The sequence below is a fragment of the Marmota marmota genome, unplaced genomic scaffold (assembly GCF_001458135.2).
Source record: "Marmota marmota marmota unplaced genomic scaffold, marMar, whole genome shotgun sequence".
In the NCBI taxonomy this organism is placed as follows: Eukaryota; Metazoa; Chordata; class Mammalia; order Rodentia; family Sciuridae; genus Marmota; species Marmota marmota.
The window spans coordinates 5554286-5580075 of NW_026000196.1; the positions used below are offsets into that span (position 1 = coordinate 5554286).

A 25790-nucleotide genomic window follows, 5' to 3' on the forward strand; every position below is an offset into this window, starting at 1 on the left:
TGCACTCCGGTAATCCAGTGACTGGTGCAACTAAAGCAGAAGAATCACAAGTTTCAGGCCAGCAGGGGCAATTTAGCCAAGATCCTCCCTTAACAAAAAGGCTAGAATGTAGCTCACTGGGAAAGCTCCCCTGGGTTCAGTCCTCAGTATTGAAAGAAAAAAAAGTTATGCAATCTAGACAACTTAACAGGATTTTGTTGGTTCTAGCCCCTCTCTTGATTCCTTAGTTTTCATCTTTGCCTGACCACTTCTTAGCCCTTTCTCAATCTGCTGGTTGCTTTTCTCCCACTTATATGCGGTTGCTCCCAGATAGGCTACTGCCAGTCAGTAAGTTGGGTAGGGCTTGCTGTGCTCTAGACAGAAGTGGCTACTGACCTCTTCACTTTCGTCCTCCCTGTCCTCTCCAAGAACCATGTCCAGGATGTTTCCTTTGATCTTGAAGTCTCGTGAGGTGCTGAGCTTCATGTGCTGCATAAGGTTCACCTGTGACAGGATTATAAGCATGAGGCTATTTTTTTACTCAAAGGTCCTGCTGAGGATAGATAGCTTAAACTATATTTAGTGTACCTGACAACCCCTTCAGTTCCTACAGTACAGTATTTCACTGCATAGTTGTCACCACTGCATTCATGTATATTTACGAGTATTCTCTCTTCCTACTCTTAATACCAAAGCAAAAAAATAAATAAAATAAAGGTATTGAGTCCATCTGCAACTAAGGGGAAAAAAATTTAAAAACCAGTGGGGGTAGAGCGGGTTTGAGACTATAGCTCAGTAGTAGAACATCCCTGGGTTCAACCCCCAGTACCACCACCAAAAAAAGTTTTAAGTAATGCTCACACCCCACTGTTGTACAAAAAAAAAAAAAATACAATCTGATGATTATGCAGTGAAAAACCGTAAGCACATACCCTTTTGACCACTTTCTCATCAGTTTCCTACACAATGTTTCCATTCAGGCCATCAGAGCAAAGAAACAGGAATAAATAGTTCAAAATTTTTCTCCATTGCAGTTGTGCTGCTTAAGTTTGCCAGATCCTCTCAACAGAACAAATGTAAATGGTAATAAACAATATGCATGTTTACCTTAGACTTTTTAGAAAGGTGGATCAGGAATTTTTCATACTGTTCAATGGCAAAGATGAGGTTAGGGATTGGCTTGGTTTCCCGAAGGACTCTGGCCTAAGGATAAAGAACACAAGATGAAAATTTCAAGTTCAATGGTTTTTGAAATTTTCCTCTAACTGCCATGGCTTTGAAGAAAAACTAGTCAATCATCCAATAAAATGCTATTTATACTTATATATATACCAATATTCTAAGACTTGTAGCAGTTTAATCTGAGAAGATCTAAATGCCCAGATTGCACTGAATCTTTCCAATTATAATTCCTAAATATTTGTTACTGAAAGATTGGCAGGACCATTTGCAGAAACAAGTCTACTTCATATTCCTGAAACAATGAGTAGCACTAGCTCTAGTTCCTTTTTCTAGTCTGCAAATGAATTTTCACTGCTGGAATTATGTATCTGTTCCTTCAATCTGAATTATAATGTGAAGATCCTTTCAAATGTTAAGGTATATGTGTTCATGCACATTTTTCAAATCCACAAATACAGACACTATACATTCTTTTTTTAAAAAAACTTATTTAATCTATTTAGCTAGTCCCTATTAATGGATATCTTTAATATTGTTGTCTTTCAAAAAAAAAGGGGCTAGGACCATCCTGTACCTATGTCTTTACATTTCTGTGTTAAGTGGAATTGTTATACCAGTGTGTGTGGATCACAAAAATTAAGTAGTTACATCCCCTTCAGAGCTTGTACTCATTTTTGCCTTGGCTGGTAATGTACTGGATACTCATTTTCCTGCACCCTCACTAATTCTCTGATTTCTTAGGAAGCACCTTTTATGCTCACCAGCTTTTCCTGAAAACAATTTTTATGATCAACAGAGAATGATCAGCACTATACTCCAAGAACCAGTGTCAGCAGCTTACCATGGCAGTGGCAACAGCAGTTTTCTCCTTTTTCTTCTCTCCCGTATATTTCAGGTTGTTACCCTTCTTATTCTAAAGAAATAAACACAATTCTCTCATTCCTAAAGATTTTTTCTGTAGAACTAGAAGATTAGTGGTAATTTTCCTAAAAGGTAATTCCAACAGACAGTCAAGAGTAAATTTGGGTGAACAGGATTATCTGTGTAATAAATGCTGGAAGATGGGGAAATTTTGTGATGCTTTATAATCTTAAGATGGCTCTTTTAATTGTTGGGAGGTATAGTGTCTGACTGTTCTTGGAGCTGGCACATGGAAAGTGAAGGCAGGACAACCATTACTGTACTGGGCCAGCCAAGGGACTTGTGAAGGTACAAAAGGATGGTTAAAACGGGAAGTGTCAAGGTGGCAGCAGGAATAGGCATTTTCCTGTTGAGTAGCTGTATAAGAGAAAGGAAATTAAGGGAGCTATCCAGGGGCCAGTAATATTCCCACTTAGAGGTCATCACTACATGTCTAACATGCACTGCAGTCAAACTAGATGGGGTCAATTTTCAGATCTGCCTCTTACTAGCTGTCTGTTCTTGGACATTTCAAATAACCTTTAATATAGGGATAACTACTGATCACAAAACAGCAGGAAGAATGAAGTGACACATGAAGAGAGCTTAACATGACAGGCATTAAGAAAGGCAAATGTAATCTATTCTAATAAAATGAACAAAGTGACTTTTAAATTATAACAAGGGTGGTATATGTAATCTAATAGCAGTGTCTCACTGGCTGTCATCTGGAACACTATTTTTCCAAATGATAATGTTTATTACTAAAAAAATGTTCTTAAATAGGTTTGAAAAGTACTACTGAACATACCCTCAGGACCTCTCTGGACCTTTAATATGCTAACACACGCTACAAATTAAGATAAATATGGTGGCTGGGGATGTGGCTCAAGCGGTAGCGCACTCGCCTGGCATGTGTGCTGCCTGGGTTCAATCCTCAGTACCACATACAAACAAAGATGTTGTGTCCGCCGAAAACTAAATAATAAATATTAAAATTCTCTCTTAAAAAAAAAGGTAAATATGGTAGGAATATTCCTCACAGAATCTTTTTTTTTTTTTTTTAAATTTCACCTCAGTCTCTACAGGATACTTCCAGAAATGTGGCTTTGTAGGCATCTTTAAGACCTGGCAATGGGGGGCTGGGGATGTGGCTCAAGTGATAGCGCGCTCGCCTGGCATGTGTGCGGCCCGGGTTTGATCCTCAGCACCACATACAAACAAAGATGTTGTGTCCGCTGAAAACTAAAAAATAAATATTAAAAAAAAAAATTCTCTCTCTTAAGAAAAAAAAGACCTGGCAATGGGGGAATTAAAAACCCCAATTTAAGAAAGGAGGGATACATTCTTTTTAGAGACAACAGATTTGTTTGACAGAATGGCATGCACATAAAAATTTATGAGCATGAAGTTTGAGAAAGTATGTCTGCAAGCATTTGGGTGAGATAAAAAAGACTAAGTACAGCTTGATGAGAATAAGCTATAGACTGGCCAAAGAGATGTTCCATTCCAGAGAACCTCAACATATGCACATTCCTGGGAATTCTTTCAGATAAACTTTCATGACGGACCACTTGGTCACTAACTGTCAAAGGCAAGGAGAAGGTAAACTTAGTATACATAATGAGGCAGAGTACCCACACAAGGGTGTTATGCCTATGATGTAGGGACAGTATCAAGTGAAGCATCACTACCTAATGTGCAATCTGGGGTTGGGGACAGCTCAGTGGTAAAGCACTTGCCTAGCATGCATAACACCCAGAATTAAATTCCCAGCGCCATGCTCCCCCCCCAAGTCATAATCCATTGCTTTAATAAAGGGTTCTAGAATCTTAAGATTTAACTTGGTGGGTCCATTCTGGTTCTTTAAAGATCAATAACAGTCCTACAATATATTTACTACAGAGACTAAGTGGCCTTAGGAAGCCTCCTATCACTTGCATTTAAACCAGTGGTTCTCAAACAGGCAATTTTGCCCCTTAGGGGCATTGGGCAATTTCTGGATACATTTTTAGTTGTCTCAACAGGGAAGAATCTGCTACTGGAATCTGACAGGTAGAGTCAGAAATACTGCTAACCATTCTCAAATGCACAGAACAGGCCCCACAACAAAGCATTATCTGGTCCGACATGTTGATAGTGGTAAGGTTAAAAAACTCTGGTTTAATGAAAGAGTAAAGGAGATTCAAGTACTGAAAGACTCTATTGGTATTTAGGATCAGATGAACTACTCTCTTCAAACCCTGAAGGAACCTATTACTTTATTAATTCAAAGAGGGAAGAAAAAGAGTCTAGACAAATGAAAGAAAAAGCCCCTCTACCTCCCTGAAAGTGCTGCTGCTCTCACTAACACCACCTAATCTCAGCTTTCTTCAGATGCTTGCAGCTTCTTTACCCACATTCTGAAAAGTCTTAACAGCGTGGACTTCCAATCACACAGAATGAACCAAGTCACTGAGTCAAACTTTATTCCTTGCTCCAAAAGCTAGCATATCAAATGCTTTTTTTCTCTAAATTAAAATTATTTCCTTGGTGTGAATAAATATCTTCTTGCTGCAAAGCCCCCAATTCTTGGATTGGTCTCAGATGAGCATTTCTGTCTTATGGTAAGTAGGGAAGAAACTCAGCTCAGGTGACCAGTCAGCCCCTTGGGAACATAAGGAGCCCTTTCTTGAAAATCTATTTTGATACTGCCTCTGAATCACTTACCTGTACATAAGAAATGAAAGAATAACACAAGGGAGTCAGATGAGAACCAGACAGCTTCACCTGCAGCACAGAAGGAAACCAATGTAACCATAGTAATAAAATGCTTCCCCTATTCTTAGGAAAATCATTTTCAACTTACCAGCTTTTCCATATTTTTTGGAATTCCTCCAGAACTCCGACACACCTGCAGATACTAATAAAAAAAGATTCCAGATTTAGTAAATTACCCTGTGAAACTACAGGTGACTCTTACAGTAAGCCTATGAGTGACTAATCACCTTTACTAGAGAGGTAAAAGAAAAATTCGTTGAGAAGCCAAGACACAATGCTTCCTTTCCCCCTCCTTCAAAGTTCCAAAGCTTCCCAGACAACAAGCAATGGAGGGTTTCTGACTTTGTCAGCTCATTGCTTTAAAAATACTTCAGGCCAAGAGTCCCTGCATCTAGAAAATCAGGGACTTGGTTAATTCTCTTAAAAATTTTCCCCCAAAGAGGCTCTTAGTATTTCTACTAGCATCTCAATGGCCACAACATTAGCTAGAGCTACATATTCTCAGACCTGGCTACACTGGTACAATGTAGGTTGGTCTTTTTTTTTTAAAGTTGTCTGTGCATTTTTAAGTACTCATTATGGATCTGTTGATAAAACTAAACTAACTAGTTCCTATCACCTTCTAAATCTGTTGAAAATCAGAATACTGAAAGAACAACAAAAAAAAGAGTTTCTTTGAAAACAGCATTCACTTTCTATCAGGTGCTAAAAACTTCACATACCAGGGAATAAAAGACCTTTGAAAGCAAAATTTACAATTACACTATCAAATGTTTTCCTTTGGCTGTGAACACACCTGCCACCTATTGAGCAAACTAAAAATGAATCCATGACTTGCAAAGGTAAGGGCAAGAGCTCTGTTTAGGGGCATCCTGCAGCAGTAGGCAGCTGCCTCAGTGTTACATCCTGACTAGCTGGGGTAGAATGGTGGGGAGTGATCTGATGGTTTCTTAGCTACTCACGTATCTGACAAGAGCTGTAAGGATGGTGTACATTTTGCACAGGTCCTTTAACAGAGTGTCCACGCAGCTGCCTGATGGCAGGGCTGTCTGCACCAACTCATGGAAAAATGTAAGCAGAGTTCCCAATTGTATGATGATGGCTTTCTCAGCAGGATTATTTTGTGGGGTTGCTTGAGAAGTTTCTGCTTAGAGGAAATGATATTGACATATTTCAATCAGTCTTATTTTCTAACTAACAGTAAAGAAGAACTAGAAATCAACTAAATAACCAATAGTTAGAAAGCTGGTACAGAAATGAGCATTCATTGTGCAGAGTGAATTGACTGCCAGTCTGTCATAAACTATTACTACCTTCTTCATCACATCAGAAATCTACCACAAAACCAAGTGAAAAATATAGGAGACTTAGCTCAAGGGTTCCACCTTTACACAATGGTCTAATTTAGATTTGGATGGCTTTGCTCTTGTCACAATTCCTGAAACTCCACCTAAAGTCATCTTACCTGACAGGGTTTCTTGGCTCACTTGTCCCTTAAGCTTGGTGATCAACCAGTCTACTTCTTCTAGGACTTTCTCAGCCTGACTCAGAACAAGTAACTGTGGAAGAAAAACATGCCTGGCATGGTTCACTACACACAGCTGTTGGGGGGAATACAATAACCATGGCTTCTATAGGTAGGTTATAGGCCTCCCAACAAAAACCACTACAAATGACTCTATGAAGTACAATGGAAGAAAGACAAAGCTATTTCCCATGGACTGGGATCAATACTTACACAGACAGTGGGGGCAGCCGTTTTCAAATTTACCATTGCAAAGTGGTTTGTTTTTTCTACTTCTACATCCTGGGGAGGGAAAAAGAGGTAAGACCTAATAGCAATAATGCTGATCCCTTGACCTCCATCCCACACAGGCTGTTATACTGAAGGTTTGCTATAGTACTTGGTCTATGTCTCCAAGTTGCCCATGAATATCCTGGGACAGGTCACGTAGCAGGGTGACAGGACTCTTATACAAAACATGCAGGCTAAAGAGCAAGTTCATCAAGCTCTTGCAAAACGAGGCATCCTCTAGGAGTATGAAGGAAAGACAATTCAAAGGTAAGTTATAACCCAGCATCTCCTTTGTGTGACTGTACACATATGCCTAACCAGAACATGTGGCTTATCATGTCCAAGGCACAACCAACAATCCTAGTGCTGCACATACTCCAAATAGCTGTACCACAACTGCACCCTTTTATCCATATGTCCTATTACTAGTCCTAGTCATTGGGTACAAGTATTCAGATCAAGACCCCTCTCTTTCTCATCCCACCAAGAAAACTGCTATCCTGGCTTTTAACATCAGATTACTTTTGTCTAATTCTTAACTTTATCTAAATGGACTTATACAGCATCTGACTCTTTTGTTCCCCATTATGTTTGTATGATCCTCTCGATGATGTTGCTGTAGGTCATTCTCACTGCTGCATAGTATTCCACTGTGTGGCTATATCATAGTTCCTTTATTCATTCTACCAATGAACACTTAAGTTTGTTTTCACCTATTAAAATAGTGCTTCATTGATAATTGTTCCATGAATTTCTTTAGGAATGGAATTGTTGGGTCATAGACTTATGTTTAACTTTAGTAGTTAGATATTGCCAGTTTTCCAGAGTGGTCATACCAATTTACACCTTCACCAGCGTTAAATGAGAGGTCCAACTGCTCTACAGACTGGTCAACATCTGGTATTATCTATCTTTTTCCTGTTGACCACTCTGGTGAATATGTAATGAATATTCTTTTCTAAATACTAATTTGGTGATGATGATTTTACATAAAGCCTTTAGGTAATGTAGCAGGAAAACTTACCCCGGCTGTTTTCCTTGCAAATCTTAGATGTCCAGGATAACATCTGCACAAACTAAACGAAAAGTCATTCAGATATTAAAGAAATATGCTAAGAATGGGGGTTGTCAGAACAGAAGAGTCCTAGTCCTTTCTGAGCCTAAGCAAATCACCTGCTAAAGATAAAGTCCAAAATTACAAATATTTCTTTTGGTACTGGGGACTGAACCCAGGGGCACTTTCCCATGGAGGTACACACTCATCCTTTTTTATTTATTTGAAGACAGAGTTTCACTAAGTTGCTTAGGCTGGCCTTGAACTTGTGATCCTCATGTCTCAGGCATGTGCCACTGCTCCTGGTGAAACTGTAATTACAAGATAGAATATGATTTAATTTTGAACATCTATGCCCTCATTAAGGGCCAAAAGGTCCTGGGGAATGGATCTGAGTCCTTGTATACGGGTTGGTTTTTTTTTTTTTTGTGGGGGGGGGGTAGGGTTTTTTATTCTCTTCTTTTTTGGAACTGGAGATTGAACCCAGGGCTTTGCAAATGTGAGGCAAATGCTTTGCCACTGAGCTACATCCCAGCACTGAGTCCTTGTATCTGAAGCTTCCTCTGCCCCCACTGTGCTACCACTGAGATCTCTCTTTTTCCTTCCTGGCCTACATACTTCAGACATCTTTTTTTTTTTTTTTTTAATATTTGTTTTTTAGTTGTAGATGGACACAATACCTTTATTTTATTTATTTATGTTAATGTAGTGCTGAGGATTGAACCCAGGGCCTTGCACGTGCTAGGCGAGTGTTCTACCACTGAGCCACAACCCCAGCCCCATACTTCAGACATCTTTAAGGATATCAGGCTAACAAAGATGTGAGGAAGAGGAAGGGCCTGACCATAACGATATAAGAATTAGCTCTTAGGAGCCAAAGGTCAAAGGAGATTAGAATAGAATGGAACAAAAGAAAGAAAAAAAGAGAGGTAAGGACTTCAACTTGATTTCCTTGCAGAAATCGAGGAAATTAGGAAAAAAGATATAGTAGGAGCACACAGGATTCCCTGGCTCCTGGGAATGCTCGTTATCATCCTAATGGGAAATTACTCCTGATGTAGACCCAACAAGTGTGGCCTTTCTTACTCTTCATGTGTGTATACACGCATTTGTGAGTGTACACTCAAATGGGGGCACAATTCTATGTATATGTGGGCACACCCACATACAACCTATCTAAGCAGAATGCTTTTTTAAAAAAATATATTTTTTTAGTTGTAGATGGACACAATATCTTTATTTTTATTTATTTATTTTTATGTGGTGCTGAGGATTGAACCCAGGGCCTTATGCATGCAAGGCAAGAGCTCCACCACTGAACTACAACCCCAATCCCAATGCAGAATGCTTTCTGCATTGGGTCTATGGTCATGCTTTTCTGACTCAATCATCCTTTGTTCGAACTGCCCCCCCCCCCCCAAACTCAATACCAGGTAAGTGCTGAGAAATCCAATTACTGAACGTCAGCTACCCTATTGATAATTAGCATACTTTCAACTTAGAAAATAAAGGAAAACACCAAAACTGGGGAAGAACACAGCTTAAGAATGTTGAAGTCATCAAAGATGTTGTAAGTGTTTACAGTTTACCTTGGACAGTGATCAAATAAAAGTACAATCTTGTCCTTATATGGCTATATGTGTTATGATAGAAATAATATATAGGAAAATACATCTTATGGTCTTATTAATTTGAGTGTAAAATTAAATATATTTAAAATAAGCTAGGCTTCAGAGAGAGATCTTTTACTACGCAATACTCCTTACCTTCTGAAGGCTGGTAAATGGGACTGAACAAGCAGTGCTAGTACCTGAGGGGAGGAAGGCTCCAGTAGCTTGGACAAGTTGGAGAGAACACTGACTAGGAGGAGGGCTTCTTTACTATTAAAGTCTTCCTCTTCACTGCTAAGTAAATTCAATAAGGACCTCTGAGGAAGGAAAGTATGCACAGAAATATCAATAGATATATTCCAATCAGAGAGAAGAGACACCTAGTTAGACATTTAAGACTGTGACAGAAAGAATCTAAAGCTACCAAAATTCCAAGAGGACACAATCTGAAAATGACCTTGCATTGAACCTGTTTTCAACTACAAACCTGAAAAATTTATTGAAAATATGGACTCTTTCCTCTCCAACTTCCCACCAAATATACATTAAGAATAAATAGCATACAATTTCTGGTGGTTCTCATCTCTCTGAAGCCTATCTACTAAACTCATGTTATGTTTAGAATAAGCCCCAAACCCGGCATTCCCTACAGATCTTCTCTGTTAACTTAAATACCACGTGTTTTTTTTTCATTTGTCTTTCCCTACTATGATGTAAGCTTCATAAGGACATGAATATTTCACTTTTGTTCCCTGCTGTATTCCCAGCAACACTTCCTGATAAGCAGTAGAAAATTTAAAATTTATTAAGTAAATGAAATCCTTATGATAGAATATCTTGATATTCTGACAATTTGTTAGAAACTAACAAGTTCCACTGTTAGTTTCTACATAATCTGACAAAGCTTAATCATACCACAGACTCAAAATCAAAAATCACAACACCTATCTCAGCTATCTCTTCATGTCATCTCAAACAGTGGTTCTCAGAGGCAACAGGTAGGATTTGCTTAGATAAAATACACATCCTCATTAGGATCCTTTTAAGAGCTGTTCCATTGCTTCAATGTTGCAGGGGGGGAAAAAAACTGTTCTATTTGTTCACATTCTGCCCTTTGTAAGAATCCTCAGGCCAGTACAACAGCTTCTTACCTGAAACTGCCGGATCTGGAAAGCTGCTCTTTGAGTGACACTGACATTTGCATCTTCTCCCTCATCTCCTTCCTGATCTGTGACATCTAGAAACAGAAAAGAACTCTATTTGCTCTGAAGGTGATTCATTCTGTGTTGGACTTTAAAAAGCTAAAATTTAAGAAATTCAAAAGTCTGGAGGCAGATTTAAGTGTATTTCTAAAATCCTTCAGTTATTTTACATTCTATTTTCCAGTTGTCATTAAAATGTAAACTATTAAGTATGATCCTGTATCCACCAGTTATTACTTCTCAACATCAGGATTGTACTCAGGTGTCCTCTGGTAGGTGAACAAATATGATTAAGGAGCATGGGTAAGAAGAAACTTAGAACAAGCAATTTTGTTGACACTGAAATGCCCACCTAGTGCCCTGAGGAACTGCTGGATCTTGGGCTGATAGAACTGTTGCACAACACTGAATATCTTTTGCAAACCCTCCAAGCACAGCAGTGAGATGCTCTTTCCTTTCTCTTTCTTTGCTGACTCTTCCACTGAAGTAGGGATTGAAGTGTATCTCCACAGCAAGACTCTGAAAGTGGAAGGTGTGACAGATCACTTTTAAAGACTGGACCATTAAAGTAAATTTACATACAGTAAACTTTGTATCCTGGAAGTGAACAGTTCTATGGATTTTTTAAAAGCTTATACAGATGTGAAATCTCCTCATAATCAAGGCATTTCCATCACTCCGAAAGTTCCCTTGTGCTCCTTGGTAGCCAACACTCTCACCCATTTGCTAGCAACTACTGATCTGATTTTCTGTCCCTACAGTTTGACTTTTTACAATACATAAAAGTGGCATCATTCAACATATAAGTTCGAGTCTGGCTTTGTTAACCCAGCATATGCTTTTGAGATTCACCTATGCTGAGCACTATTCCATTATGTGGATATACCATAGTTCATCCACCCGTTATTCATCCACTGGGATTCTTTACACATTTTGCTGTTACAAATAAGGCTGCAATGAATCTTTGTGTGCAACCCTTTACATGAACAGTTGCTTTCATATATAGCAGATCAGGTAGATTATATGGTAGGTGCGTACTTAACTTTTCTTCTTCTTTTTTTTCTATCAGGGATTGAACTCAGGGACACTTAACCTCTAAGCCACATCTCCCATCCTTTTTGTTTTTTGAGACAGGGTCTCTCTAAGTTGCTCAGTGACTCACTACATTGCTGAGGCTGGTCTTGAACTTGCAATTCTCCTGTGTCAGCCTTCTTAGTGGGATTATAGGCATGTGCCACAACATCTGGTGTGTACTTAACTTTTGAAGAAACTGTCACACTGTTTTCCAAAGTGGCTGGACAATTCTAAACTTCCACCAAACGTGTATACACTTTGATATGATCAACGTCTTAATTTTAGACATTCCAATAAATGCTTAGTGATATTTTTAAGTTTTGTTTTTAGTTGTTGATTGGCCTTTATTATTTATTTATTTATATGTGGTGCTGAGAATCAAACCCAATGCCTCACAAATTAGGCAAGCACTCAGCCACTGAGCCACAATCCCAGTTCCGTGCTTAGTGATATTTCATTATGACTTTGTTGTACATTTACCTAAAGGTCATGTCATCTATGCGTTTAGTTGCCATGTCTATGATATTTTTGGGTCAAGTGTCTACACAAATATTTTAGCCATCTTTTTAACCTCCCCGTTGTCCCTGTAGGGTGGGGTGGGATGGGATAGGTGGAGAATATGCTGGGGATTGAACCCAGGACCTTATGATGCTAGGCAAGTGCTTAACCAGTGCTATACCCCCAGCCTCAACCATTTTTAAATTTAGCTGTTTCTTCTTATAGTAAGTTTGAGAATTCTTTATATAATTCTGATTATCAATCCTTCACCAAACATGTTTTGCGAATATTTTCTCCTTATCTGTGGCTTGTTTTTTTCTCTTAAAGTTTTTGGAAAACAGAATTAAGAGTATTTCTCGGGCTGGTATAGCTCAGCAGTAGAGTGCCTGCCTAGCACACGTGAGGCACTGGGGTTCAATCCTCAGCACTACATAAAAATAAATAAATAAAATTATTAAAACAAAAAGTACTTCTTATTTTTCTGGATTGTGCTTTTGGTGTTACAGCTAAGAAATCTTTGCCTAAAAAAAAAAAAGATCACCAGATTTTTCTTTTTGTTTTCTTCTAGAGGTTTTATAATTTTGTTTTATATTTAAGTATCTAATCCATTTCATTAATTTTTTAAACATGGTATGAGAAATGGAGAAAGGTTCATTCCAGATCCTTCACCACATAAATTTTAGAATCACTGTCAATTCTTACAATAAAGCTTAGTAGGAGTTTTTATTTGAGGGGGTTGCTGGGGATTGTATCTTTAGTCTCTGTATGCTAAGCAGGTATTCTACCACTAAGCTACACTCCCATTTTCCCCTTGATAGAATTTTGACTGGGTTTATGTTGAATCTGTCAGTATTGAATCATTCATTCAAATACAATGTATACATTCATATACAATGTATATCTTTCAATTTACTTGGGTCTTCTATGATTTCTTATTAATGTTTATTATAGTTTTCATCATACAAGTATTGTATGTTTATTAGATTTATTGCTAAGCAATCCATGATATTGTGATGCTAGCATAAATAGTTTTTAAAATTTCCATTTCCAATTATTTACTGCTGGTGTGTTAACTAAAATATTTTTATACTAAACATATTCTACAACCTTGTTAAATATTTAATAGATTTTATAACTTTGAAAAACTCTTGAATTTTTTTGGAGAATGTTAATTGCCTATGAATGAAGACAGTGTCATTTCTTTCTTCCCAATTTGGATGCCTTTTCTTTCTTCTTCTGCCGTACTGCACTGGCTAGGACCTTTGGTATGATGTTAAATAGTAGAGGTAAAAGTACAAGGTGGGAAGGAAGTATTCAGTCTTTTCATCATTAAATAAGAGTTAACTATAGAGTTTTTGTAAATTCTCTTTACTGAATTGAAAAAAAATCTATTTCTAGTTTTCTGATACTTATACCATGAATTTATGTTGAATCATAATTTTCTATACTTATTGAGTTGATCCAGATAGTTTTCATCCTTCAGTTTGATATGCTAATTACATTGGTTGGTTTAGTGAACCAACCTTGCATTTCCACCTAATTATATTATTCTTCACGTTGTTAAACTTAATTTGCTTGTCTTTTTTGCATCTATATTCATGAGGGAAATTGTACATAATCTTTTCTTCTATAAATGTCTTTTTCTGGGTTGATATTACTAATCTCATTAAAGTGAGAACATGTTCTCTTTTACCTTCTGAAGTGTTTGTACAGAATTGGTATTATTTCTTCCTTAAATATATGCCTGGGGGTAGGGTAGGTACCAGTGGTTGAACCCAGAAACACTTAACCACTAAGCCACATTCCCAGTCCTTTTTATTTTGTATTTTGAGACTCAATCTCCTAAGTTGCTGAGGCCCTCACTAAATTGCTGAGGCTGGCCTCGAGCTTTCGATCCTCCTGCCTAAGCCTCCCAAGCTGCTGGGATTACAGGTATAGGCATGTACTACTGCGCCCAGCTGGCCTAGTGTGTATTTTTTTTAAACATCACTTCCACTCTTTTTAAAATATTTCTTTAGTTACAGATGGACACAATACCTTTATTTTTATATAGTGCTGAGGATTGAACCTAGTGTCTTACACATGCAGGGCAGGTGTTCTACCACTGAGCTATAAACCTCAGTCTCTTGGCTTAGTGTTTTAAGAGAAAAAAAAAAAAATTTTTTTTTTTTGGTACTGGGTATTGAACTCAGAGACACTTGACCACCGAGCCACATCCCTATCCCTTTTTTATATTTTACTTAGAGACAATGTGCCTCACTGCTGCTGAGGAGGGTGAATTTGAACTTGTGATCCTTCTGCCTCAGCCTCTTGAGCTGTTGAGATTATAGGCATGTGCCACCACTTCTGGCTTAAGAGAAAAATTTAAATCTCAAGTTTAAATTCTTTTGTAGAAGTTGGATTTACTCATGTTATCTAATGCTTCTTGAGGGAACTTTCAAGAAATTTGGCCATTTAACTCATGAAGTTTAACACACAAAGCAGCTATTATCAATTTTTTAATAGTTGTAGGATTAATAGTGATATTTCCTCACCCTCACTTTTGATATTTGTATTTTGTGTCTTCTCTCATTCTGATTAGTCTGGCTAAGGTTTATTAAACATATTCATCTCACAAAAAAATAGTTTTCTTTCCTTTTTCTCTATTATTTTGATTTTCATTATCAATGATTCTGCTTGTCATTATTATTTTCTTCCATTTATTTTCATTTTAATTTACTTTTTCTATTAATGTATAAGCTTTTATGTAGATGAGATTTTAAAAAAAATCGACTATAAATTTCTACCTGAGCTGGGGGCGGTGGTACACACTTATAATCCTAGTGGCTCAGGAGGCTGAGGCAGGAGGACCCCAAGTTCAAAACTAGCCTCAGGAACTTAGCATGCCCTAGGCAACCTAGGGAGACCATGTCCCAAAATACAAAAAAAAAGTGGGGCGGGGTAACGGCTGGAGATGCTGCTCAGTGGTTGAGCCTCCCAGAGTTCAACTCCTGGGAAAAAACACATCTTCCTAAACAGTACTTTGGCTGGATTATACATATTCATATGCTACATATTCATTATTATCCTTCAAAGACATTTTCTAATTTCCTCTATGACTTTCCCTTTGACCTTGACTAGAGGTTATTCAGAAGTACATTTAATTTTCAAATATATGAGGATTATCCCACTATCTTTTTTGTTTAGTTCTGTGTGGTTGGAGAACCAAATAATCTCTATTTTTAAAAATTTCTGGTTTATTTTATGGTCCAAAGTACAACTTGGTGACTGAATCATGCGTACATAAAAAGACTGTGTACTTGGAAGCTGTTGTTGAGTGATTTAGGTCAATTAAGTCAAACTGCAAGACGATATCGTTAAGGTCTTTTATTTCCTGATTTTCCATCTACTAGTCTTGCTCATTACTGAGAAATGACTAATAAAAAGGTTATCTTCAGGGCTGGGGTTGTGGCTCAGTGGTAGATGCTTGCCTAGCACATGTGAGGCACTGGTTTCGATCCTTAGCACCACATAAAAACAAATAAATAAAATAAATGTACTGTGTCCATCTACAATTTAAAAAAATATTAAAAAAAAATAATTTGTCTTCAATTTTATTGTCCCTCTCAGCCCCGCCCACTTTATGTATTCTGGGTCTTTGTCAGGAACACTTACATTTAGAATTATTATGCCGACTTGACCAACCATTTTGTTTTGGCTGTGCTGGGGAGGGAATCCTGCACCTTAAGCAGACTAGGCAAGCACACTTTACCATTGAACTACATTTCCAACCCAGATGAAATCATTTGTTCATCATTTAATAATATCCTGACCTCTTTTTTACACAACTAACAACCTATACCAAAGTAGGATTAGGAAAAAACCCAACTTCAGTGATTGTACTTTTGCTCTTTAGGCATGTCCAACTTCAAATCACCTTCATTCACATTCCTCTCTTGAAGAATCCATGGCAGATAAGCAAGTCAACAAGTTTGAGAGAGGAAGTGGCTTACCGAGTTATGTCACAGAGGTTCTGAAAGATCTTGTCTAGGTTTTGGCCATCGGGGCCACTAACATGTCCTGTTTCTTTTAGCTGCTGCACCTTCTGCAGAGCAACAGTCACTGCATAGCGCATGAACTCATTGTTGGACCTCAGAACTGACAGGCTCTCTTCGTGACTTTGGGTACTATCCCTAGAGAGAGAAAGACAGAGCATGGGGAAAAGATTCCTCTATTTACTGGGATCTGCAACTAGGCTTCCTAGGGAAGAACAGCAGCAGCCAGCAAGTTTTAAATGGCAGACTCTATGAAAGCCTTTGCTAGAGTTACTGCCATGGTTGTTCTTTTACAATCATTCTTAGTGTCTGTTTTTTTCTCTCTCCTATAATCCTTACTTTGATAAAATTTAAATGTCTAAGTTTACATAGATTTTCTTACAATACTATTGGAATTCATCTCTCTAGTTAGTCCATTGTTTCTGCTTTTAATAATTTAAAGCGCCTCTTTAAAATGCCTACTTGTGATTGTCCAGCTTTTATTTTAAGAAAATTTAAGCCTCCTTATATTTCTTACTATATCTATAACAATATTTGTGAATCTAAACTAATACAAGTGAACCTGCACATGAAGAATTATCTTTACTAGGCTGTCGTCTTTATACAATCAATTAGAACCTTACCTGAAAAGAGCAGTAAGAAGATCAGAAACAAATTTCATGGACAAAAAACTATCATTTGTTTTGTTGGTCATTTTAGCTTTGCCTTTACCAGCTTTTTCGCTAAGGATGTCAGAGAGTTTCTTGTAACACATGAATAAGCTCAGAACCTCCTCAAACTTATTCTTACTGCGTAAAAGGAACAGACAAAGATCAGAATTATCATGGTTTGATGTTACACATAATAACAAGAAATCACAATGCTTCTTAAAATGTCATATTTTAGATATAACATTATGAGTGGACCTTCATTAACATAAACATAGCACTCTCACTCATACACTGATCTATCTAGATCCCCTTCCCCCTTATTTATACTCTGTCAAAGCAGAACATAAAAGTCCAACACTAGCACTAATAAAAATTTCTATTAAAATGAGGAGTACTTGAGTTCAAGGTCTGGTGAGTTATGAATAAATTAAAGCCTGCTAGAAGACAACATTCCTGCCTGGCATATTCTTCAATGTTCTCTGATAGAAAGAAAATAGTTTGGTCTTAGGCTAGAATTCTTTTTCTTTCTTTCTTTTTTTTTGGTACTGGGGATTGAACTCAGGGGCACTCAACCACTGAGCCACATCCCTAGCCCTATTCCATATTTTATTTAGAGAGAGAGTCTCACTGAGTTGCTCAGCGCCTCGCCACTGCTGTGGCTGACTTTGAACTTGCGATCCTCCTGTCTCAGCCTCTCAAAGCTGCTGGGATTACAGGTATGTGCCACCGTGCCTGGCTTAGGCTAGATTTCTGTTTAAAAGATATTATAGTCTGTGGTCTATTTAGTGCCTAACCATATTGTGAAGAGTTAAAAAATCATATCCATTTGTTCTAGTATTCATGATGTATTCATCAAACTACAAGTGGAGTCACAATAATATCTTACCTGAAATTACTTATGCAGAAATTATATTCTATTAGAACCTCACAAACTCCCATCACAAGAAATGCAGAGATATTATTTTTGATGCCAATACCAGTGCTCTGAGAAAAATCTGCTGATTTATCCTAAAACCATAAGATTAAATATTAATGCACTAACTTATTAATAACAGTAACTACATTATTCAATACATGGAGGACTTAGCCATTACCAGTTCAAAGTCTTCCAGCTCACTCTTAATCATTCTATTAGTAATAGACTCCAATATATCATCTAGTTCTTGGTAGAATCCCTCTTCTTCTTCCTCCTCCTCATCTCCCTGTTTCACGGACACCACTCTACTTTTATACCAGGCCAAACAATGCTGAATACAACACAACAGATAATCCTGTAGAAGAAAAATAAGTAAATAATATTCTTATGAGTTAAGGGATAACCCAAGACGCTACTGAAAATCAGTAAATAATTCTTCAGAAAGCTTAAGTTATTTGTTGGCATTACAAATCAAGTCTATCTGAATTTAAAAAACTGGGAAAACTTAATTGAACTAACAGGCATTGTTTAACAGAACTTTCTCAAAGAAACTGGTCTCATAAGTAGCTGACATTTCAGAATGCAACATCAGATATATTGTCATTAGTTTTATAGAAAAAACCCTGGAGACAGGTTGTGAAGTTAAATGGTTTCTAATTCCTTTGAGTCCCATTTTATGTTGAGGAAGCATCTTAAGTTGGAAACAAAATGCACATCAAGACAGGTTATGACAACTGAAAGACTTCCCTCCCTACTGCCACGAGTTCTAGGTCTCTGGGGCAGGAAATTTCAATTTTTCTTCTTTTTTATGTCTTTCTAATACCAGGTAACATGAAAAACAACCCATCCTAGATCCTCTGAAGGTCTGACAGAGCACCAATCTAGCTCAACCTAAACCATGTACTTTCTCCAACTAAGCAGGTCCCGGGATTCATCAACTCCTGGGTGACATCCCCATTCTGAAATAATGGAGATAAATACTTATTTAAATACACTTATTTAATGTACATATTAACAGATAAGATGTTCCTTGACGCGGTAGATGCCATGATTTAGCAAAGTGCTAACATGAAGTAATTTTACCAATAGATACAAAGTGCTACTGCGTCAGAAATTATTTATTTATTTGGGTACTGGGGATTGAACCCAGGGGCACTTAACCACTGACCCACATCCCAGCACTTTTTAAAACTTTGAGACAGGGTCTTGCTTAGTTGCTGAGGCTGGCCTCAAACTTGGCAATCCTCCTGCTTCAGCCTCTGGAGATTACAGGCATGCACCACCACATTTGGCATTCAGCAGTGATAAGCAGGGAAGATTTCAGAGTAAAAATTCACTGTAAGAATTAGGAAGAAATTTTCACAGATCTCTTTCTGAAGATCAATCCTACCATTACCAGTAAAAATAATGGTTATAGAAGGAATAAAAATCTCACCAATGGTTCTTGTAGAGAGATCTGATCTCCCTGGGTCAGAATACAAGCTTCTAATTTCAGAGGAGGCAGCACATCAGGTTTTGACTCATAGAACTGTTTTAACTGTATATAGCAAAGGGGAAAAAAAAAGTCATCACTGTTCATTAATACTTTTTTCACTTTTTTTTTTTTTTGGTACTGGGGATTGAATTCACCTCAGTCCTTCTTTATTTTGAGAAAGGGTCCACCATGTTGCTACAGCTGAACTTGAACTTGAACTTGTGATCCTCCTGCCTATAGAAGAGCTGGGCACCACCATGCCCAGCTACATTTTGCATTTTTAAACTGGTCAAGATAAAGATTATTTCATATCTAATGCCTTCTAAGACACATTTCTTAAGTGTCTAAAGAACAGTACAGCAGAATTTGTATTGCTTTGTCTCAACTAGATCCTTTGGCCCTTGCTTCAAGCATAGTACTGATAAGAGGCATCTTTCCTATTTCACTTCCAGCATACTCCTTCACACCAATCCCTAAACTTGCACGGGAAATTAGCATTTTCAGTATAGTGTGATATTTAAGAATATAGGCTCTTGAGTTAGACTAACTGAGTCCAAAATACCAGAACCACCACTTATTACTGATTTTGATAAAGTTATTTATACCTTGGTTCCTCACTTAAAAAATAAGTATACTGTTAATATGAATGCTATATAAGGATTAAACATGACAACAGATGTAAAGAGCTTTAATCCACTACTTGACATACAACAGAACTGAAAAACAAATGCTGGCTATTACTTTTTTTTTTTTTTTTCCTTTTCAAATCTGTATTTTAACCTCAATTGTGAAGCACTGCTCTTCCTTCAAACATAATTTTATATTTCTGTTAAGTATGTGACTAAAGCTTATTTATTATAATTTGAAAGATAGATATTATTAATCAGGATCTAAGTTTTATACAGGATCAATGTGAAGGCCCAGTGAAAACTTTTTGGATAGCAAAGGACCTTCCAATTATCTCCACACATTGAGAACTTAATTTCAAATGGAGCTTCTTCAGAATTATCACAAAACAATGACAGAACTAGCAAGCAAGCACACATGCTTATTTTCTACTAAAATGATGGACTAAGGGTCTACAACAACCCTTCTGATAAGAGAACAGTAACAATTACTGGCATATGAATTGTATCTTAATAAAGATTCAAATTAGTGCTTAATTAATATTGAAGAGTAAAAAGGTCTTGTTAACACCAGATATTTTCCACCTGAATTCTTCTCATTAACGTTGAAAGTAAAAAGGTCTTATTTACACCAGATATTTTCCACCTGAATTGTCATCTTGATGGTCTTTTGAAATATTTCATAATTTTAAAAATCTTTTTTAAAATTAAAAAATACAGAAAATAACCTAGCAGTTATTCATGTACGTGTCACTTGGATTGAACAGATGTCGACATTCTGCTCTATTTACTGTAGATTTCTTCTTTCTTTTAGAAATAAAACATACAGATATAAGTGCTAACAGCATTTGTAAATAGTTCTTCAAAAGGTCTCTGACTTAGGATGTAGATTGCTAATTCACAGGGCTAACAGTTAAATGGTGGCAATATGGTAGGTAGTAAGTGGTAATTGACATAAAACAACCCAGAAGAGCATGACATACCACAGGCAACACAGTGTATTACTTAGGAATTATTTTGTGTTTTGAAAAGTCTAGAAAAATTCAATTGCCTCTCAAAGTCTCATCGATTTCCCTGTAATGTACATAAATACATTTTACCTGTGATAGCAGAGTCTGCATGATTGAATTAGCCAGTTGAGAGTTCCTTCGAAGAACATCATAGAAACCCTAGAAGCAGCAGAGAATAAATAAGCTCTTTAACAAAAATAATGTTTTAAATAATCATAATTTTAAAATACTATTTTAATCCTACTTTTAGTTCTTTGATAAAGATGGAAACTCTATTTGCTAGAGGGAAAATGGTTTAGAAAATTTAGATTATTTGTCTGCAGTAAGAGATCTCTGATTACCATGAACTGGGTTAATGATCTCACCATAATTCTCACATTTGTGGGGGGAAGGTACCAGGGATTCAGCCCAGAGGCAATTAACCACTGAAAGACATCCCCAGATATTTTTTATATTTTATTTAGAGACAGGGTCTCGCTGAGTTGCTAAGTGCCTCTCTAAGTTGCTGAGGCTGACTTTAACCTCATGATCCTCCTGTCACAGCTTCTTGAGCTTCTGGGATTTAAAGGTGTGTGCCACTGAGTCTTAGCAATTCTCATAATTTTTAAGCAACGGGTCAATATGGCTTTGAAGTACTCTCCCCCTTCAAAGTCAGGGATGTTCTAAGCTTCTATTCTTTTTACTCATCCTGTATTAGTGGCCTTTTAGGACATTCTTCCCACTTAGTTTATAGGGCTTCAAGGCCCTAAATACCCAAATATACATGATTTTTTTTTTTTTTTTCCTATCTGAAATTTCCCAGTATTGTTAAAAACCACTCAGACTACACTTCTGGGGAGTTTTTTGGAACCTGCCAAAGAGGTTGTACAGCTCACCTCTGAGAGGAAGCAAATAATAATTGACCAAAACTTTTTGTTTCAAGAAAAGCAATGAAATGATGGAAGATTAGCCCCTAGTAGGCATTAATATATTTTATAAGGCTTAATAATAATAAAAAGATGCTTCTCTTGGCACCAAAATATATAAGCAAAATAAAGGGCTAGCACACAAACATAATAGTACACATAAAGGAGGCAACTGAACAACTGGTTAACCTGAGGGGGAAGAGTTAGCTCCTTATAATGCTAAACCAAATTCCAGATGAATTAAGTAACTAAACATAAAAAACCAAAAGCAAAAAACCCTAATTTGAAGAAAATGTTAGTGCATGTTCATAGGAAGAATATAGACTCTACATAAAAACACTAGATACCTCAAAGGGGGAAAAAATAAAGATTTAGGTAGAATGCATGCCTAGCAAGCGCAAGGCCATGGGTTTGATCCCTAGCACTCTCTGCTCCCTGGAAAGAAAATAATAATTAAAAATAAAAATAATAGTGCTTGCAAAGGTGTGCCATGAGACTAAAATGTTCTAATCTTTGACCCAGAATGTGGTCAAACATTCATTCATACTAAAACAACTACAAACATCAGAAATGCTCCAAAATAAGTTTAAAATACTCTATATTTTAAAAATATATAATTTGGCATTAAAAATCATGTTGTCAGATGGGCACTGTGGAGCACACCTGTAATCCCAGGTACTCAAAGAGGCTGAGAGGCAGGAGGATTGCAAATTCAAGGCCAGCCCTGGCAACTTAGTAAGACTCTGTCTCAAAAACAAAAACCAATTTTTAAAAAGGGACTGGGGATGTAGCTCAGCTCAGTGGTAAACTGTTCCTGGATTCCCCCCAGTTCCACAGAAATAAATAAATAAATGTTGCCAAAGAATTTAATGAAGTGGGACAATGATTACAACATAATGTTGAGATAAAATCTATATAAATCTCATTTCAATTTTGCATAAATATGTATATACGAATGGTGGGATTAGCAATACTACAACATAGCATTTTTATATTCTCTCTGTATGTTCTACAATAAGCTAAAAAATTCAGTGCCTGGCAACTCCTGTAGCTCAGTGTTATTTTAAGATGACAAATGAAGATATTATAATAGCTGCTCTGTGAAATAACTTCTACTTAATGTACTTGTTTAGAGTATCTAATGCTCTTTATTCCTTCCGTGAAACATGTGCTGAAATATGACTTACTTAATGCTAGAAATGTACCTCCATACCACATACTTCTGTTCCTACTAGGTGAGTTACATGCTAATACAAGTCAGTAGTTTTAACTGTCCACCATTTTTGGTAATCGTACTGCTTTTACAATTATGTAATTTAATCATACATTCTATAAACAGCTGGAAACCAAATGCAAAAAAGAAAATACCTTGTTCTGATAAAAACTAAGCTGAATATTTTAGAAAGACTTTAAAAACCAATTTCTGATGATTAGGTAATAAGCAAATTTAAAAAGCTAGGGAAACAACTAAACCTATCTAAAAGGTTTCTGTAGTAAGACTGTGTCTAGAGTATATTCAGGTTTTTTTAGCACTTTAAGTAAACAAAAACTTGAAATTATAGGCAATAAATTAAGGTTATTGTTTATATGAGGAACAAGAAGTTACAAATGTCAAGCTTGGTCTTAAAATACTAGCAAGTTAATGCACATTTAAATATTTCAAATTAAAAGTTAAGATGTAGCAACATTTATGATTCCTTATCTTAATTTTTTGACTACCACAATCTATTGGTCCTGACTGTATAAGGGCATGACTCATGTATTTTTATAACCAAGAAAAAAATTAATTTCTTAGTTGGGGGTGGGTAGGTTTGCTACATTCCTTCCATTCTACTGACTTACCTCATAAAGCATAAGTCGAACATCAGCCTGCTGGCCTAAGCATCTCCTCAAACTATCCATGATCTCAAGGCAAAAAGTTTCATTGGCAACAGAATTATAACGGCTATGAATATCCACATGAACCTAAAAGGAAGAGAGCCTAGTTCATGTCCATCTTACTAAGATAGTTTTCATTAAGGAGTAAAATGAGACTATATTCTTGTTCAAAGAAACATAGACTGAGCTTTCTCTATGCTAAAACCCAGAAATGAGGCAGACACTAAAATCACTATGTTCATGAACATCCCCTAAAGCAATAAACAAACAAATAAATAACCATGGGCAAGTTTTTTAACCTCTATCAATTAGTTTCCTTATACTTAAAATGGGAAGGATAAATGGAGGACAAATAAATGACACCATTCTTCATATTTAATTTATACAGTGGTGTTGCTCTTACTCTAAACTGAGATAAAAGAATTTTCAAGTATTTTAACAAAATTAATATTTTTCCCCCTGTTCCTTAGGTTTCCTTGACAATGTCAGCTGCTAGGAAGCATTAATAATCTTATATTACTAGAATATAGCAATCAGAATGTACATGATTTTATTTAAAAGGCCTAAGACTTCTTTAAATATCTTTAGTAGCTAAAAGAATCTACCTCTTCCACAAATTCCAGAGATGTTCAGAGGAAGAGACTTTTGTTTAGAAATGGACATGACAAAGAACTGATATTCTTTTTGACTTCAAATAAAACTAGCAAGTACAAAGAATTTCTTAATCCTTACTTCAGATACAGTTAGGTAGCTCATACTGTCTGAAGTCAAATCCTAGTTCTACTCTTTACTGGTTACATAAATATAACCTTGGGGGCTGGGGGTATAGCTCAGGGTCAGAGTGCTTGCCTATCATGTGTGAGACCCTGAGTTCATGAACATTCCCTAAAGCAATAAATAAATAAACAAAAAAATAACTTTGGGCAAGTTATTTAACCTCTATCAGTCTTAGTTTCCTTATCCTTAAAATGGGAACAATAAATGGGGTACAAATAAATAATGACACCCATTATTCTTCATATTTAATTTAAACTGTATGTTACTGACAGGTTTTATACAGTTATACTAGAGCAATAAAGGATTCCTAATAAAAATGCTAATTATGTCTATTCATCAACTCTATAAGATATCATTGAAATCATGAAGACAATTTTATTGCTCCAAAGCTCAGATTATGAAATTACTATAAAGTTTCATTTTCTCAGATTACATGGTTTAGTGGTACAAATCAAATATACTTATTTTAAAAATGGGTACAATAATACCAAGCCTCAGACAATGACAATTAAGATTAAATGATAAAATACTTAAACAGTGTCTAGAACAATGATATCCAATAACGATATTATGAACCACAAATATAAGCTACTTACATAATTTAAAAATTTCCAGTAGCCACATCAGAAAAGTAAAAGGATGAAGCTGTTTTTTTTTTTTTTTTGGGGGGGGGGTCCAGGGATTAAAGCCAGGGGGGCTTAACCATTGAGCCATATCCCCAGCCCTATTTTTTTTTTTTTTAATTGTATTGGAGACAGGGTCTGAGTTGCTTAGGGCCTCACTAAGTTGCTGGGGTTGGGTCTGAACTCGCGATACACCTGCCTCAGCCTTCTAAGTTGCTAGGATTATAGGTATGCACCACTGTACCTGGCTTAACGTAAGTTTTAGTATTTTATTTAACCCAACAGATCACAAATATTATCAACAATATAAAATTAATATAAAATAATTATTGAGGTAAGTAGTAACTGATACCACAACCATCATCATCTTCATGACAGAACTCAGTTTCACAATAGGTTCTTAAAACCATAATAGGAATTTTTTAAAAGTAGTTTTCATATTATTGGCCTCTGCTTTAATGCTCAAACTAAAAGTCAGTGTGAACAATCCTTACCTGACTGACGCCAATAGATTGACTGCACTGAGAGGATGACAGGCTGCCTAAAACTTTAAAGTTCTTCAGGAGCAGCAAAAACCCAGCAACTGCAGATTTTCGGGCATCAAGCTGGCTAGCTCAGGAATACATAGAGAGAGGTTAACAAATAGCATTAATTTTACAGGAAATATGAATATCCAGTTAGTCCCACGCAGAAAAAGAATACATATATAAAGAATGAAGCAAAAGCTGGGCACAGTGGCACATGCCTATAATCCCAGCAGCTTGGGAGGCTGAAGCAGGAGGATCGCGAGTTCAAAGCCAGCCTCAGCAACCATGAGGTGCTAAACAATTCAGCGAGACCCTA

The 25790-nt window shown here is 36.7% G+C and overlaps 1 protein-coding gene across 2 annotated transcripts in view; it reads right to left on the reverse strand.

The window, feature by feature from the left end:
* Fanci (FA complementation group I) overlaps nucleotides 1–25790 on the reverse strand; it is a 71162-nt gene that overhangs the window by 1173 nt on the left and 44199 nt on the right. For both annotated transcript variants that reach the window (XM_015493080.2, XM_048790275.1), the window contains exons 17-37: nucleotides 25442–25556; nucleotides 23512–23634; nucleotides 20855–20923; nucleotides 19090–19191; nucleotides 17833–18009; nucleotides 17625–17746; nucleotides 16712–16876; nucleotides 16047–16226; nucleotides 10835–11001; nucleotides 10432–10517; nucleotides 9481–9597; nucleotides 7641–7692; nucleotides 6726–6853; nucleotides 6560–6628; nucleotides 6287–6380; nucleotides 5784–5965; nucleotides 4910–4963; nucleotides 4771–4830; nucleotides 2003–2074; nucleotides 1087–1182; nucleotides 376–483 (exon numbers count right to left, since the gene is read on the reverse strand). In XM_015493080.2, coding sequence (XP_015348566.1) covers nucleotides 376–483; nucleotides 1087–1182; nucleotides 2003–2074; nucleotides 4771–4830; nucleotides 4910–4963; nucleotides 5784–5965; nucleotides 6287–6380; nucleotides 6560–6628; nucleotides 6726–6853; nucleotides 7641–7692; nucleotides 9481–9597; nucleotides 10432–10517; nucleotides 10835–11001; nucleotides 16047–16226; nucleotides 16712–16876; nucleotides 17625–17746; nucleotides 17833–18009; nucleotides 19090–19191; nucleotides 20855–20923; nucleotides 23512–23634; nucleotides 25442–25556 — 2338 coding nt within the window. The remainder of the gene's footprint in view (nucleotides 1–375; nucleotides 484–1086; nucleotides 1183–2002; nucleotides 2075–4770; nucleotides 4831–4909; nucleotides 4964–5783; nucleotides 5966–6286; nucleotides 6381–6559; nucleotides 6629–6725; nucleotides 6854–7640; nucleotides 7693–9480; nucleotides 9598–10431; nucleotides 10518–10834; nucleotides 11002–16046; nucleotides 16227–16711; nucleotides 16877–17624; nucleotides 17747–17832; nucleotides 18010–19089; nucleotides 19192–20854; nucleotides 20924–23511; nucleotides 23635–25441; nucleotides 25557–25790) is intronic.